We start from the raw sequence: 17,491 nt of genomic DNA on the forward strand, positions 1-17,491 counted from the left end.
GGGCTGATGACGTATGAGGTCGGCTTTGCGCATGCGCCGCTCAGAAGTGACGTACGCGGAAGCGCAGCGGAAATATCGAAACAAAACAACGGTCACTTATTAGAAGTACAAAACGAGGATTTGTAAAGAAGAATGTCAGAGGATTTCGATATAAGCCAAGAGGAGAATGTTTTTCCTTTGCTAAAGTTGGTTTTCACGACTCACCGGCGCATGCGCAGCGCTGAACTCATACGCCATCCGCCAATTTTAATATTTATATATATATTTTAATTTTAATATATTTATAATTATAATATTGACATCATAATTGAAAATGTCTGGAAAGTCTGTTTCAAAGAAAAATGTCGTTAATCCGGCATTATTTTATTGCAATTCATTTTAAATTAATTTGTTTGATCGGTTTGTTTATTTTGCGACATTCTTTTTCTCGTTCTCTGTGATTACAGTATCTGTAGCCGGTGGACTTTTCTCATGAAATGAGTAACTGACTGAATTGTAATTGCTGGTTCGCCACATTTATGTGGTTATACTGATGTTTGTGTGGCTTCAGCACACAAACTTCTGAGCTTGTTCTGAGCTCAGGAAGCAGATGTACACCATATAAAGTGATGCATTGCTATCGTTTGTGTTTCAGATCCTGTAGATACAGAATTATAGAACTGCCCTTCAGTAGAGACAGAACAACCAACAACTCTCCCTGGTGGCCACCTGCTGCCACTGCAATCTGAAAGCAAGAAAGGAGAGTGATGTGAGGATTATGAGAATGTGATAATAATACAAGCAATGAGATGAAAGAGTGCATTGTTAATCAATTATTAAACAATAAATAACCACTGATAAATGAATTAAATGATAAGGCAGTTTTGTTGCTGGAGTTTTACCTTTAACCTCAACTCTTTAGAAAGCACTGACTACAATGCTTTCGTATTTTTCGTATCTTTCCTCGGTACATTGTTTTTTAAATCACTGTTGAGGTATTTTAATTTTTAGGTTTATATAGATTTTATTTTCAAACCCAACCAATACCAGTAAAGTGTAACTGGTCTTTATGTGCGCAATTGCTCAGTATTTCCACATCAAGAGCTGAGTTGACTATCTATCACAACATTGACACCAGAACATTTCTGTGGTTCATTTGATTTTTTTTCCTCCTTTTTCTCTACAAGCTCATTTTAGCTTTAGCTCTAGAAAAAGCACCAACTCAGTTCATAAAATACAGCCTGCAAAACTAACCTTGACTCTGAGTATTACTGAGTTGCAACATCAGTAAGCAACACAGGAAACTGACAAAACACTGTAACAATGAAGGAGTTTGTGAGAAGAATGTTTCATATATGATTAATAGGAGGTACTGGGTGGATCCTTGTGGGAGCAACTGGTTTGGTGTGTCTTCAGATTGCTTAAAAAGTCCCAGGCCTTTGTTTATTTGGCAAGGCTCAGGATTTCAGAAAGGGCGTTAGATCTGTAATCCGTTTGAAAGAAACAACAACTGAAGAGGATGTGTTTGAGAGGGTCGGCTCTGTAGCGTCGACCAGATGGCAACAGTTCAAAGAGGGAGTGTGCTGGATGTGAGGGGTCAACCATAGACGGATGCAACACAAGCAGAAGAGACTTATGTGTAAATGTTTTGTAAAATGTTCTTATGTACATTGTTGCATCGAACTGAATGTTTTAAGAAACATTCATACAGAAATTCATTCTACATGAATATAAGGCCAATTTTATTTTAATTTTGATAGAGACATTGAGCAGAAAGAAACTACTTTCACAGTAAATTAATTCAGAATATATAGGCTATAATAAATTATCTGGATATTAATATTATTTGGCTATGGATATTTTACACATATTTTAAATATTAAAATATTATATAAATACTATAAATTAAATCTTTACACATGCAAATATAAACATTAAGTAATTTAATCAAACTATACTAAAATGTATTTGTCGAGAAATAAGAGTGTTTCTTGCAAATATTCGTTATTTTACTTAGAAATAAAAGTTAGATAGATCTTAAAATAAAAAAAATAGCTCTTAAAAAAATATTTTTATGATTATTTAGGTTATTGAACTTATCCTGAGCTTATGCATGTGCATTTTCAAAATACTATAAAGTAACATTTATTTGAAAGATTTACTGGATTTAGTTGATACAATGAACCCTGCTTGTTCAGGCAGCCTTGGACTGAACTTTAAATCTTTGCTGACATGATAAGCCCTTGATGTTGTCTTTATGGGTGTGGTATATAAAAGTTAGTGCTACTTATTATGCTCTATTTCGCCACAACCTGCTCTCTAACTATTGTGTCTGTACAGGTTTTTGTGAATAACAAATCGATAACTATAATGAAGTTTTTGAAATGCTCTGAATTCATAAATCTTTGCGTAATGACAACTCGCATCATGACAATGTCCCTGTGTATGCTGTGTATTGGTCAAAACTATCAAATATAAGTGTCTTGACAATGTTCAGATTCAGGTGGTCTGCCATTCGTGTCTGCAGTGACTCACTTCTGAGTAAAGTGCAGTAAAGTAACTGTTACCTTGCGTAAATCCAGCAGGCTCTTCGGAACCAGTTTTCTGGGCGGGGCAGACCACGTCTGTTGTGTTGTCTGCTGTGCGCGGACTGCGAGGAAAACAGTCTGAAATGGCGGCTGACTGGAAACAGAGGTGTGACACGCAGTGGCAGCTGGGGGCTCACGGTGTCCCCAAGTCTGACAGCGTGGACTGGAAATCGGTGTTCGAGAAGAAGCCGTTTGAACGCAACCTGCTGCAGAACCCCTCGCCTTACGGTAATGACGTCACACCGTGCTGGCTAGCGTTACTTCGCACTGTTTCATTAAATTTGATGTTTCATTTAATTAAATCTCTACTCGAACTTTGTTGTAACTGTATAAAGTAACAATATTATGTTGAGATCGAGGATATGGTTGTCACACGGGTTAGTTGTTAATTAGGCTACACCCAGTTTCACTATTGAGAAATGTAGCAGTGAATCATTGCACATTCATAAACTATGTTATTTTGTCATTACATTATCAATTTTATGTACTCCTGACTCCTGATTTTTGTTTTAAAATGAAATGTTTCCAATTTTTTTTAAGATAATATTGAATTAAAGAGGAAGAGTGGCATTATCTTCGTAGTAACAAATCCTGTATATCTGTGATTATATATTAGGCAAACCTTAAAGGGGTCATATGATGCTATTTTAAAGATCATTATTTTGTGTATTTGGTGTAAATATATGAATTTGACTAACATTGTTAGTGTAAGATGTTAAAAGGGGATCCCATGCCTTTTTTTTTTGTTACTTCGTGGAACATTTCAGCCAATTATAATTAAATTTAGACGGGGATAATTGATAATTTTGTGGATGTAGAGGGGGGAAAGGATTTAGTTTATGCATTTCCAAGATATTATTTCTACTATTTAGTTATTTGATATTGAATATAAGAACTAAATCTATGCAGTGCCGAAACTGCCAAAACGTAGCAGCGAAATGTACCAAAGAATTGTGCATATAAGCCTCTCGTACTTGTACATGTAGCCTATTTATTGAAATACTACTGCAAAAGTTGTCTTTATATTATATGGATATTTTTATTATTTGGCTACATTGGTATTTTACATATACATTTGAAAGACAGTAGGCCTATTTGCAATTAAATTTTACTGCAATAGAAATTGAACCTTTTCATTTAGCTAAATCGTTCAAACTCATCTTTTTTTCTTGTTCAACTACCAGGTGTAAACCACACCATCCCACCACCCGAACCCCATCGTTCGGGAATGCCACCTCCTCCAAACCAACCACCTCAGTTTGAGCCCGATGGTGAGTCAGCAACCAAAACGATATGTTCGCTGCCTAAAAATCTAGCCACTGATCTCATCACTACTGAATTTTAAATCTACTGCAGTGGACCTGTGTTATATTACATCTTTGAATAAAACAACATGAATTGTGAATAGATTGAACTTTACACACAAAACATCTGCTGTTCTTAATGTCTTTGATTGCTAATAAAAAGATGATTGAATCTTGTACCTGGATGCTAATTGTAGGTAATTTCTCTGGCTGGAAAACTAGTACAGAAGTTTTGCCATATGACACTAGTGGAATCCCCCCTGGGGTTGTGGTCTGTCAGCTACCTCAGTACAGGTGAGTCTAACTTTTGCAAGAAAAATTATCTTTGTCACAAAAACTGATCTCAACTTTTATCTCAGGTGGTTCTCTCTAGAGCAATGTGTGGACCTGAAGGCAGAGGGTCTGTGGGACCAACTGCTGGATGAGTTTCAGCCTGAGATAGTCATTGAGGACTGGTGAGTTATATGACCTGTTATAAAAATAGTTATTCGCAGTGTAAGCAATCTTCTAACAGTAATTGCAAACTGAGCTGCAAAGAAGAGTCAAAAATTAAACTGGATGTCAGTTAAAATCTGTTTTAAAGGAATAGTTCACCCAAAAATGAAAATTTGATGTTTATCTGCTTACCCCCAGGGCATCCAAGATGTAGGTGACTTTGTTTCTTCAGTAGAACACATATGATGATTTTTAACTCCAGCCGTTGCAGTCTATCAGTCGTATAATGCATGGCAATGGTAACAAAATCTATGAGAGTAAAAAAAACATGCACAGACAAATCCAAATTAAACCCTGCGGCTCGTGACGACACATTGATGTCCTAAGACACGAAACGATCAGTTTGTGCGAGAAACCGAACAGTATTTATATCATATTTTACCTCTAATACAGCACTATGTCCAACTGTATTTGGGCGCGTGCACAGCTTCCGGTGCTTGAGGTGTGTACGCGCTCTGGCGTAGTTTACGCAAGCGGCGGAAGTGATCTCTCGCACATATACGTCACTCATTGTTTACACAGTGCACAAGCATTGTAGGTACGACGGCTAATCAAAATGGTACTTACTTGCGCTTATCCGGATTGTTCTCATAGATTTTGTTACCATTGCCATGCATTATACGACTGATAGACTGCAACGGCTGGAGTTAAAAATCATCATATGTGTTCTACTGAAGAAACAAGCCCTGGGGGTAAGCAGATAAACATCAAATTTTCATTTTTGGGTGAACTATCCCTTTAACAAAGGAAGTTAGCTGTTATGCAATCTCTTCCTCTCTTGGCATATTTATCAGTTCAGATTTTCAAATGGTTTGCAGCTAAAGAAAAATGGGGAAAAGCACAAAGGAATCTGAATTATTTCTGACATAGCTGAACAATTTAATCTGTGACACATAACTGTTTTTTATTTCAAGATTCAAGATTCAAGATTTTTTATTTGTCACATACATGGTTATATAGAGAATATATGACCAGCAGTGAAATGTAAGTCGGGTCCGCTCCATGGACAGTGCAATTATTAAAGAATACAAACACAAGAAAAATATATATAAATATAGGTATGGAAAAAGTAAGATAAAAAAATAAGAATAAAATATCCAGTTGCAGAGTGAAGAATTCAGGCCGAGGTCCATGAGTTTAGAAGCTAGCTTGATGGGGACTATAGTATTGAAAGCTGAGCTATAGTCGATGAATAGCAGCCTTACATAGTTCCCATTGCTGCTGTCAATGTGCATGAGGGAAGAGTGCAGGACGTGAGAGATGGCATCTTCAGTAGATCTGTTGGGATGATAGGCAAACTGAAGAGGGTCCAAAGTATCAGGGATAGAGGAGCAAATGTTGTTCTTTATAAGTTTCTCAAAGACCTTCATGACTATTGACGTGAGGGCAACTGGACGATAGTCATTCAGGCAAGAGGGGTTATTGTTCTTAGGCACAGGGATGATGACAGATTTTTTAAAGGGGGTGGGGACCACCGAGGTAGCAAGGGACTCATTAAAGATGGATGTAAACAAACCAGCTAGCTGATCAGCACAGGACCTCAGAACACGGCCAGAAATCCCATCAGGATTTCTGAAGGGTTCTGATGGGTTTCAGAAATCCCATCAGAAACTGTTTTAGAAACAGTTTGCATTGTTGCAATTATTAGTTGAAGGGACATGTCTAATTTCAGGCAAAATCACAGGTTTGGTTTAATATGCACTTTCACCCTAAAATGTCTGGGTGTTTCTCTTCATGTGTAGGTATGAGGAAAGCCAGCTTCATAAATCTATCTATCAGCTTGACGTAAAGCTCTTGGGTGCTGATGGTAAGACGGTCATTAAGCAGCACACATATAACCCTGAGGAGAACCTGGAGTGCTACTCACACACCTGGAAAAAGGTAGCACACTCGTGTATACACATATATTCATATATTTATATTCATTAAGCATTTTATAATCATGTGCCCACATGACGTGTGTTTATGTGTATAGGTCTCCCATGTATTCTCCAAGTATGGGCCGGGAGTGAGGTACATTCACTTCCTCCACAGACTGAAGAACCAGTTCATGGTTGAATTATTTAATACCAAAGTCACAGACAGCTCGATTATCATCAAGACCAGCAAAACTGGTGTGAAATAATCCATCACAGTCAAAAAAACAAAAAAACAAAACATGGTAGGAGTTGATGCACTCTGTAGACTGTTTTTTAGAACAAAGCACCATTGTCTCAAATGTTTTTATAAATTAACTGCACCTTCATAAGATGTATCTATCAGCTTAATAATGTAATAAAACATTCCTCATTCATTTTGTGACACTGTATTATTTTATGTATTCACAATAGCACTCGAGATGCACAGTTGGTGCCATTATATTTTAGTATGTAAGGCCAGCAGATGGCGATATAGCTCACTGATTGCAAACAAGATGCTGTGACCTGTACATATTACTATGGTAAAAATCATTTCTGTGAAAATAACAGTTGCTACAGTTATTTTACAACTGTAAAATCATAACGAATATGGAATCAGAACTAATTCCTAATTCAAAACCAGTTGCCATTTTGTGTCATTTTTATTTTTGACGACAGTAGTGGTTGTATTTATTTTTATTCATGTTATTTATTTATTTTTTTGTGGCAGCAGTAACTATGGTTACTATGGTAAATTATTGTAAGGGCAGTTCACACACAGTATAACTATTTTATAGCTATATAACTATTTTATATAACAAAATATATAATTACTATAACATTAATCATTTATAACTATAAATATATATGTATCTATTTTCGCATGGAACAATTATTGTAAGAAAAAATAGCGATCCCTTTAAAGTATCGCTGTTTTTAAAAGCTTTTAATTATTGTTATTTTTTAATTATTATAATTAATAATTATTTGATAAACTTTACAAAGCCTCATATTTGTGTATATAGGTGATTCTACCCTCTGGCTCTGCTCCAGTTTTTAATGGCGTATGTAAAGGCCAGTGTTCAGGTATTTTGAGGGCGACATGTTTGACGCACCAATCAGAGCGTCGCGTTGAGCTGTTGCGCAGTCTGTCGCGTGCTATGCGTCCGGAGGATACGCGCTTGTTTGGGGTGCTCGCAATAGTTCGGGACAGAAACAGACACACCACGAAAACGAATGGCGCGACTCTCCTGAGCACAGGAGCAACATCCTCTACTACCCCCCGGTCATGTCCGTCCATTCTGAGCTCTGCCATAGATGTTAAGGTAAGTTCTGTTGAATAAATTAGATAAAGACACTTACTGGGGCTTTATAGTGCTGTATGGCATGCACATTGGTCCACTAATTGCCACTATAACTGTCAGGAACGAATACGCTCTTGACAACTTCTTTGTGTATGTTGTTATAAACCGCAGAATGAAATGAACCCATTATACGTTTGCAAGTGTTTAGCTGTGTTTGTACTGTTACCTCACAGAGTCGCACCTGTTGCCAGTCGCATGTGCAGTTCAGTCTGTGCTTTACACAAGTTATTAATAAGCCGTTCAACCTCAGGTCTTAGGTCTGTAGGAGTCTATGAAAGCTAAAAATTTGACATTTTCACCCTACACAGGAAAAAGTGCAAAAGGGCAGTTATTTCTCCTGGCGTTGATTCTAAAAATTGTTGGTGAAATCATATGAAGCCAGTAATCATATTACTAACTCATATTTAGTGTATTTAGATGTTACCACATTTTAAGTTACCTGACAGGTTAGAGTGGGTATTTCCAGCATCCCCCCTTAGAGATACCCTTCGAACACAATGATGGCCTGAGATACCCCGGAAAACCTAGATAGATCGAAGTATCTTTTTTCAGTCCACCCACCTGATTCTCTATGTGTTCTAATGCGATCTAACAATGATCGTAATCAGAGTTCATATAACTGAAACTACAATGTAAAAACTGAAAATCAGCAGTTGTTAACTTCAGTTGATCTGATTATTAAGAATAACATTCTTTGCCATAACCTAATGTACTCAGGTTGATTCAGTCAAATTTATAGGCTATTGTTTTGACTGTGAATCAGATAATTTACCTTTTGAAGCACATTATTAACACATTTTACAGAATAAAAATATATTGCCTGGCACACCCAAATCATTTGTAGGTGCATGGAATGAAAGTATGATATAAACTAGTAAAAAAACAGACCAGTTTGAGGGTAGTCAATTGGCTGAAATGTTGAATTTATAAATGCAGGATTTATATATTTTAACTAGGCAACTTTACAGCACAACCCCCTCAATACTCTTGAATGTCTCATTAGTTTTTTTTAAGTTATAATTTTATTATTATTAATATAATTTCTGCTATGTCCACTGAATTGACACTCCATTCGGCTAGTCTATACTCTATAGATCATCTGATAAAGTGGCCTGTTAAAAATTTCTGTAGCAGAGTAATGCTTAGAGTCTTGGATTACGTGAAAGTCACGATTGTCTGGTGGAAGTCTGTGTGTGGTCAAAGTGGAGCTGATTAAACGGTAGCCCGTCTAGCTCAGAAAAGGTGTTGTCTTTCGAAATGGAAAAAAGAAACAGAATATTTAGTTACAATCCTTGGTGCGGTCAGCGAGTAACGTGGGTAAACATGTCTGCAGGGAGACTGCACACATGATTGTGTCGTGGTGAGGATGATAATGCTGATGAGAATGCTGGAGGTTGAGCAGAAGTGTTTCTGTCCTGAAGACTGTCTCTTACAGTGAAAAGTGTGGATAAATGAGTGTGAGTTCACGTAATGGAAGATTCATGCAAGAGAAAGTAACTCATTGATCCTCTCCAGTTACGTTAACATCCACCAGTCCCAGAATTTGCATTCCTAACTGTACACTGTTTTCCAGTGTTGTGTTTCAACCATTCTCTTGTTTCTCAAAAATTCCTACAGAGCAATCACTTGGAAATGCAAGCACAACAGACACTATCCAATAGCAGCATCTCCCACATGGGCACATGCACACACACACACACACACACACACACACACACACACGTTAGTGGTTAACCTCCCTGGGATGGAGGGGCACCTCTAAACGGTAAAGTATCCGTGAAGTTCTGTAAGAGACCGAAACATGAGACTCGGCTTGAGTCCAGTATGGCAGACCATCTTTACAGCAGCACATTGACATACACCATAAAGATGCTGAGTCAAAGATGTGCATATGTTCACTTAATAATGTGAAATGTTTCTTGAGCACCAAATCAGCATATTAGAATGATTTCTGAAGGATCATGTGACACTGAAGACTGGAATAATGGCTGCTGAAAATTCAGCTTTGCCACAGAAATAAATGACATTTTAAATCAAGTAAAATAGGAAGCAGTCATTTCAAATTATAACAAACACGTTTTTACAGTATTTTTTTTATTAAAATATGTGCAGATTTGGTAAACGTGCAAGACTTTTCCTTCAAAAAGTAATCCAGCAACACTTTATTAATATTTATTTATAAACACTTCATTTTAAACCAATGCATTTGGGCACACAGGCTTTCATCAGATTTAGAAGAATAATAAATACAACCCTCTACATTGCGAGTAAATCACTCGCATATGCGACTAAATCTTCACTCTGGGCGACTAAATGATGTCTAATATTAGCCAATTGCTAATAAATTCTCAGATTTTACTCGCCAGTGTGTGAGTTGGAGGCTAAGTATAAGTTTAGCTCAGAGGTGTAAAGTATTGGAGTAAATGTAATTAGTTACTGTACTTAAGTATCTTTTTGGGTACTTTGTAGTTGTACTGAGTATCAAAGATATTAGCAACTTTTACTCTTTACTTCACTACATTTTTTATATATATTTATCAGTCTGGCAAGTAAACTAAAAAATCTACTAGCCAATGGCGATTCAATTGCCAAGGTGTTCGTAGAGGGCTGAAATAAACCATTTAAATAAATAAATCCTTTAAATTCAAACTTTAATAAACTTTCAAGAACAGAAAAACACTAAAATCCTTCCTTCTTTTCCTGATATGGTCTTTTTTCTTCTAGTAGATAGTTGTATGAGTTTTACCTCCTTGGTTGGTTTGAACTTTGCTTTAGTTTTTATTTTCACTCACTTTCTTTCAACGATGAAAACTGTGTTTTGTGTTTTAGCACAAAAGTTTTGTGTTATTAAATGCATTTGAACAAAGTGTTGCTGGTTTACTCTGTCTGCAAATGTTTTGCTTCTTCCATGCACTACTAATCCAGTCCATTCTCTCTCTTTCCCACTCACTTGCACACACTCCTTATTTCTTTGTGTTTAGGCTGGTAAATAGGATGTAGTTTGTTAAGTAGCCCTGAGCACGCAGCCAGACAGGTGTTTTTTCTGCTCTTTGGACAGGTAATGCAGTGTCTGCATTGCCTGCAGAATGTGATACTCTGGGAGTGAGGTAAGAGTGAAATGGAGCTCTTTAGAGTACATTGGCACAGGAGGAAATATAGACAGAAGGGTTGAGCTAGTATAAATGTGTATAAATGAGAGGACATCAATGGTGGTTCAGCTCACATAATACAATCAAATACCTAACAAATATAAATGAAACATTTGGTTTTCTGTGATGGAATGTGTACTGTGATTCACCATGCTTGTTGTTGTGGAAAAATGTTAGTGTGTGTGTGTGTGATGGATGCTATAGTCTTTACTATAGAATCATGCTCCTCCTATAGATGTGATTGTCAGGAAGAGTGTTATGTTATTCAATTTCAGTTATCACATCTGTCTGTAATGGGATTTTTACCGCTATCACCTGATACTGGACATTTAATTGTTTCCGCCTATGTTAAGGTATACAACATTATCCAGCAACTTAAAGGGATGGCGATAAATTATGGCAAAGATTTAACCCTTAAACAGCAATTTGCTTTTACACCGCATGTGAACATGTAATGATAGCAGAGCTGGGGAAAAAGTTAATTTCTTGAAACAAATTATTTTTAATGCTACTTGGAAATGTGCTTTAACAAACTGTCTCATTTAAAGGGGTCATATGATGCTGCTAAAAAGAACATTATTTTGTGTATTTGGTGTAATGAAATGTGTTTATGCGGTTTAAGGTTAAAAAAACACATTATTTTCCACATACTGTACATTATTGTTTCTCCTCTATGCCCCGCCTTTTTGAAACGCGTCGATTTTTACAAAACTAATCGGTCTGAAAAGCGAGGTGTGCTCTGATTAACCAACTATCCAGTGCGTTGTGATTGGCCGAAAAGCTCAAGCGTGTGACGGAAATGTTACACCCCTTACCATACTGTGATGCCGTCTCCCGGAGCAACGAGACAAAAACATTAAAACCCATTACAAACGAGGCATTTGTTGCATCCAGATCCTTCAGAAATCATTCTAATATGCTGATGTTGTGCTCAAGAAACACTTATTAATATTTTCATGGAAATTGTGATTTACTTTTTTTTTCAGAACCGATGAACTGATTAATATGTTTACAGATCTTCTTTATGCACCAAGAGCTTGTAACACTCCAAAGAGAAAGGAAAAATTGAAATCGCATCATATGACCCCTTTAACACCCAACTAATCATTCAAATCCATTGGTTATAACTCTTTGAGTTCTGTTCTGAATCTGCAGCATCTAAAAGTGCTCCCCCCATTATCATTATGAGCACTTACAGAAAATATTTTAAAGAGACTATTTATCCATCTTTTATACTATGTGCACTAAATTTACTTGTAGCATTTAAACTATGTATTATATATTTATAATATTGGCTATTTATTTGTTATTGTCCGTAACATTAACAACCTATCATACTGGCCAGTATTTCAGCATACTGATAATACTTTATATTTTGTAATATAAGACCTGAGAAGAACAAGAATTCATATGCAAATAATTATGCTAGTCATGCTTAATATATATGAATTTGACCCCTTTAAATAAAATGTTCAATAAATGTTCTTAGTAATTCATTTGAAAGAAGTCTCTTATGCTCAGCAAGGCTGCATGTATTTGATAAAACAGTAATATTGTATAGTATTGTTTCAATTTAAAATAACTGTTTTCTATTTTAATATATTTTGAAATGTAATCTATGCCTGTGATGGTAAAGGTGCATTTTCAGCAGCCTTTACTTTAAGTGCTTTACCTTAAGTATCACATATTCTCCTTCATATTCTTGTTTGTTAATTTTTTCTTTTTTTAAAATCTGCAAATACAGACAACTTGGATTGCAAGCTTTTTGCAGGCTACCATTTTTGTCCGAAATAAATCCATTCTCACGCAAGAACGCCTGTCTCTCGTGTGATCTTACGTTATTACCCGTATCAATTATCACATGTGTTTGGTTGTAATAAGTGACCCCCTGTCGCCTGATCCGTCATGTGCACATAACAGCAACTAGATGCAACCCCAGACAGTCGTGCAGTGTGAGAAAAGCAGAGACTCAACGACTTTGAAAATCGTGCAGTGTGTGCCCGGCATAATATGCTGATTTAGTGCTCAAGAAGCATTTCTTCTTGTTATTATTATTATCAATGCTGAAAATGGTTGTGCTGCTTAATATTTTTGTGGAAACAAAATATAAAAAAAATATTTCAGAGTTCTTTGATGATTAGAAAGTTCAAATGAACAGTATTTATATGAAATTTATTTTTTTCTAACAATGAAAAAGAATTGACTGTCACTTTTGATTAATTTAATGCATCCTTGCTGAATTAAAGTATCAAAAAAGTTTTTTTTTTTCAATCTTACAAACCCCAAACTTTTTAACTGTAGTATACCTGTACTCTACATTTCATCATTCTATGTTTCCAATGTATTAATATGTGTATATGACATGCAGGTTGTTGTTCACTACATTTTCTTTGGTGTGCTTCTACCACAGCTTCCTACACAGGCACACTCTTGACTTCCAGTTCGTCTCTTTCAGAGTGGGATGAGAATGAAACACTGCGGGTCCTGAGCTGAAGCTCTGTAGCTGCTGCTGAAGTCTTGCCATCGCTTTGGCTCTCACTCAGAGCTCTACCTAAATCTTACCTGAGTCCACCCACCGCAAAATACCACCCCATGAGGCACTAGTAAGTCATTTGAGATTGTTTTGACTTGAGCTGCCTCAACCGCATTTACATATTCTGTGTTTCATTGAAGAATTTGAGAGGAAATCAAAATGTCAATAGCAAATGCCATCTTAACCAAATGGTCAACAGCTCCTGTCTAGGTGCGCATGAATCTCAGCCTAGAACCGCAGTCAACGTTCACTAAAAAGTGTCATCCCACCACAAATGTTTTGTATTATTTATTGTTCCAGTCTTTCCAAACTGCCAGTCTAGAAGTTTATGTTCATGTGTATTGGTCAGACATAGTGTGATTTAGACAGCATTTGTCTGAGCATGAGTGTGTATCTGGTGTGTGAGTGCTGTGCTAAATATTGCATAACGGCAGTGTCGTGATGAGTGGCGGGTGAAGTTGAGACTGCAGATCCTTCTAGAGTAACGCTGGCTAGGATGAGGGGCCACCGTAACACACACCACAAGACCTGAGCTCTCAGCCTTCCTGCTGCAGTCTGATCAGTGTGTATGTATGTGTGTCTCTCTCAGTTTAATACAGTCTGGTTTATTTGTCTATGTATGTGTGAGCATGTATGCTTGTCTCACATGTGCAAGTCTGTTGATCTGCTTCGTCTTTGTCTTATGTTAGATCTGTGAAGTGATCTGCTGGTCTCGGTTTGGTGCGTCCCACTTATAGAGGACCATGTAATATGCAACATGCAAAACTGCAACAGGTCAATCACGTGATTCCAGGTCAAATGATCAAGCACAGTTTCCGATCCGAACACTTGATCTAAATATGTCATTAGTTAACCACCTGATCTTAGATCGATCTGCAACAGGTTAATTATTTAATGCATGGATGGAGACCATGAAAGCAAGAGTTGAGTTTATCAATGCAAATGCCCATGTTAGTGTGTCAGTCACTTGCACCGTCTGTGTGCATGTGCCCTGGTGAGTGTGTACACATGACTGTGCGCGGTTCTGTTTAAAATACCAGGTCAGACAGCAGATGTTTGTATAAAATTATTTGGTTAAAAAAAAATCTTTATTCCGCTACAACCAAAAATAAATAAATAAAATAACTTACAAGCTGATGTCATATTTAACATGCATCATCATCAGGATCCATTGAATTGATTAAAAATTGCTTAAAAGTGACAGTAAAGACATTTATATTGTCACAAAAGATTTTTATTTCAAACAAATGCTTTTGAACTTGTATCAGGTTTTCCACAAAAATATTAAGCAGCACAACTGTTTTCAATATTGATAGTAATAAAAAATGCTTGAGCACCAAATCAGCATACTGGCCCCAGATTTTTTAATGCTACTGTGAACATAATTTACATTTTATGTGGCACATTCTACTTTGTTGTAATTTGGTAAGTTGTTACAGTTCTAGTTTAGTGTGTTTAATGACAGCTATATATGAAGTTGGTGATAATTAGAGGTGTGTGTGTGTGTGCTGGTGGTGAGTAGAGAATGGAGAAAAGAGAGGGCAATGTACTGAGATTATGGTGTATTGATACTGAAAGCAGATCTCTGATCACAGTGTGTGTGTGTGTGTGTGTGTGTGTGTGTGTGTGTGTGTGCGTGTGTTTACCTCATTGGCAGGTGTTCCTTGGAGACAGCTGGAACACTGTTCTAGTACTGACTTTTAAAAGACTGGCTTAAATGTTTTTTTGTTTTTGGGACACACATGGACAGTCAAATAAAGTTGACTGGCTATGGTTAAGTGCTATTGTGATTTATTGATGTTATGAGAGAATTCTGTAACCGATTGAAGGATTCATTATTGACTAAACTAATTTGTTAAAGTATTAGAATGCTGGCAGACTTTTACAGTATCTTTGAACCTTTCTGGACTGATCCAAATTATCATAAATACTAGAGAAATAAAAAAAAAACTGCATAAAATTAGTTTTCATTTATTTAGTTGTGTGTTTGGATTTGTATTGTTTGTGTAAGTGTTTATAAAGGATAGCATTGTGGTGTTAATACTATGGTGCGGTACAGTATACAGTATACCATGCTTTCTATGAGTGTTTGTGTTTGTGGCTGCTTTACACAACTCTAGGTCAATTGTTTCACGTTTTCCTTTCACTATTACGTAGTCAAGTGTGTGTGAGTGTGTGTAATCAGTATTGGATGGCAAATACGATAGAGCCTCCTAGAGAGAGAAAGAAGGTGTTAAAGCACACTCACTCTCATAAATGCCTCTCAATCCACAGGGCAGCAGCAGCTCAGTAGTTGTCAGTGTGGCTAAGAATTGAAAATGAATTCATGGAATCTATATTGAAGATTAGATGGATGTTGACTAAACTCGCTAATATTGAAAAATGAAGTTAAACTTAATTGTTTTTTTAACCTAAGAGTGGTGCCAACATTACAATCATTATTAAATTAATTAAAGGGGTCCTATTAGGCTCTTTTACAAAGTCTTGATTTTGTTTTGGGGGTGTACTAGAACAGGCTCTCATACTAGGTTGTTCGAAAAACACATTATTTTTCACATATTTTACATTATTACAAAACCTCTCTCCCCAGTCTGGCATGAACGGCTGGAATAGTTCCTGTATCAAATGAAGGCCCGCCTTCTGAAATACGAAATGTGCTGTGATTGGTTAGCTGGGCCAGTGTGTGTTGTGATTGGCAACACTCGGCGCCTGATCGGGAAATGTCACGTGTAAATATTGCGTCAAAATCAAATCAATTTGAGTGCGATTTAAACCCGGATGATTGTAACCACTCTAAGTTCATCTGCCTTGGGAAAGCTAGCGTGTCTCCGACATTGTGATAACACTCGTTGCCTTCTCTAGTGCAGCTCAACCAAGGTCTCGTCCCATTCGTCGGAAAATATGCGTTGTAGTCCAAACGAGTCGTTCGTTGTAGTTTTTGAAAAGTGATTTCTGTTAAATAAAATATCTCCTTTTGAAGTGGACTTTGAGCTTTGTAACTTTGCAGATCTTTTTTATGCTCAAACAGCAACATTACAGACTAACAAAAATTTAAAAAGTGAAAAAGCATAATAGGACCCTTTTAATTTTTATCATTTTAAGCAGTTAGTTATTAAATGTTTATTGTAGCAAATCAGCTGAAAATTAGGCATTTAGTAAAATTGTGGATGTTTCCTCTCCTTTCACTTTACCTAACCGTCCTCTTCATTTTCCTTTGTCACTCTCACGTTTCCTAGAACAGATCCTCTCCTTTTCTCCGTCTATCTCCCTCTCTGTCTCCCTCTGTCACTTTCTCTCTCTGGTGGTGGTAATCTTAACCACTAAAAGGTGCTAACTCCTATTAAGCTGTCAGAGCTCTGTGTGTAAGCCAATCCGGCCAATCACTTATCAGCGGCACTGACAGACTGAAACAGTGTCATCGTGGTAATCTGAGACATTTCTGTTTCAGCACACACACACTTACCTGCACACAAACATACACACGCATAACTGTAAGTGATTAAATGTATACATGCTCACTTAGACGCATACACAATCAAACACATGCAACGTCACCCAACATCTACAAAAACATACAAGATACTTTCAAACACGCAGGTTATTTTTGAACAGTGGTGTAGAGTAGCACAGTAAAGCTGAGGTCCAGGTAACCATAGTGCAGCCTAGAAAGTGAAATATGACCACATGGTTCAGTCCAGCACGTCACTCTCAATCTCTACCACACACCACACAGGTGACGGGTGACATGAAGAAACGATTAGAGGAAAATAAGAAAGGGAGAAATTAAGATTAAATTAATTAATGTATAAACGGATGTGTTATGTTATAATGTGTTAACATTATAAATGTCTTTGTCACTTTTGATCAATTAAAAGCATACTGCCCCCTGCCCCCCAGTGTGTTTATCTTCATTTCTGAATATTACTGCCTGTTTCTCTCTTTCTCTGTTTGCATTTAAAGGGGTCATCGGATGCCCATTTTGTCACAAGTTGATATGATTCTTTAGGGTCTTAATGAAAAGTCTGTAACATTGTTTGGTTAAAATTTCTCAATGGTAGTGTAAAAAACACTTTTTTTACCCTGTCAAAATCAGCTCTTTTCAGAGCAAACCGTTTTGTAGCATTTTCCTTTAAATGTTAATGAGCTCTGCTGACCCCGCCCCTCTCTTCCAAGCTGCTCTC

General features: G+C 36.8%; 2 protein-coding genes across 2 annotated transcripts in view; both read left to right on the forward strand.

Annotated features, from left to right (window-relative positions):
- The first annotated feature begins 2,562 nt into the window (after positions 1-2,562).
- On the forward strand, positions 2,563-6,546 carry LOC107757518 (F-box only protein 50). The gene is made up of 6 exons (XM_016575005.1): positions 2,563-2,795; positions 3,752-3,838; positions 4,069-4,165; positions 4,231-4,326; positions 6,109-6,247; positions 6,342-6,546. The coding sequence occupies exons 1-6, from the start codon at positions 2,651-2,653 to the stop codon at positions 6,489-6,491; spliced, it is 714 nt and encodes a 237-aa protein (XP_016430491.1). The 5' UTR covers positions 2,563-2,650; the 3' UTR covers positions 6,492-6,546.
- An 828-nt stretch (positions 6,547-7,374) lies between these two features.
- The window catches only part of LOC107757550 (sodium/calcium exchanger 2-like), a 26,778-nt gene continuing 16,661 nt past the window's right edge, over positions 7,375-17,491 (forward strand). The window contains exons 1-2 of the mRNA XM_016575065.1: positions 7,375-7,589; positions 13,233-13,380. The gene's annotated coding sequence lies outside the window, so the exon portion shown is untranslated. The remainder of the gene's footprint in view (positions 7,590-13,232; positions 13,381-17,491) is intronic.

Source organism: Sinocyclocheilus rhinocerous, unplaced genomic scaffold (assembly GCF_001515625.1).
Source record: "Sinocyclocheilus rhinocerous isolate Xijiao unplaced genomic scaffold, SAMN03320098_v1.1 scaffold984, whole genome shotgun sequence".
NCBI classification, from domain to species: domain Eukaryota; kingdom Metazoa; phylum Chordata; class Actinopteri; order Cypriniformes; family Cyprinidae; genus Sinocyclocheilus; species Sinocyclocheilus rhinocerous.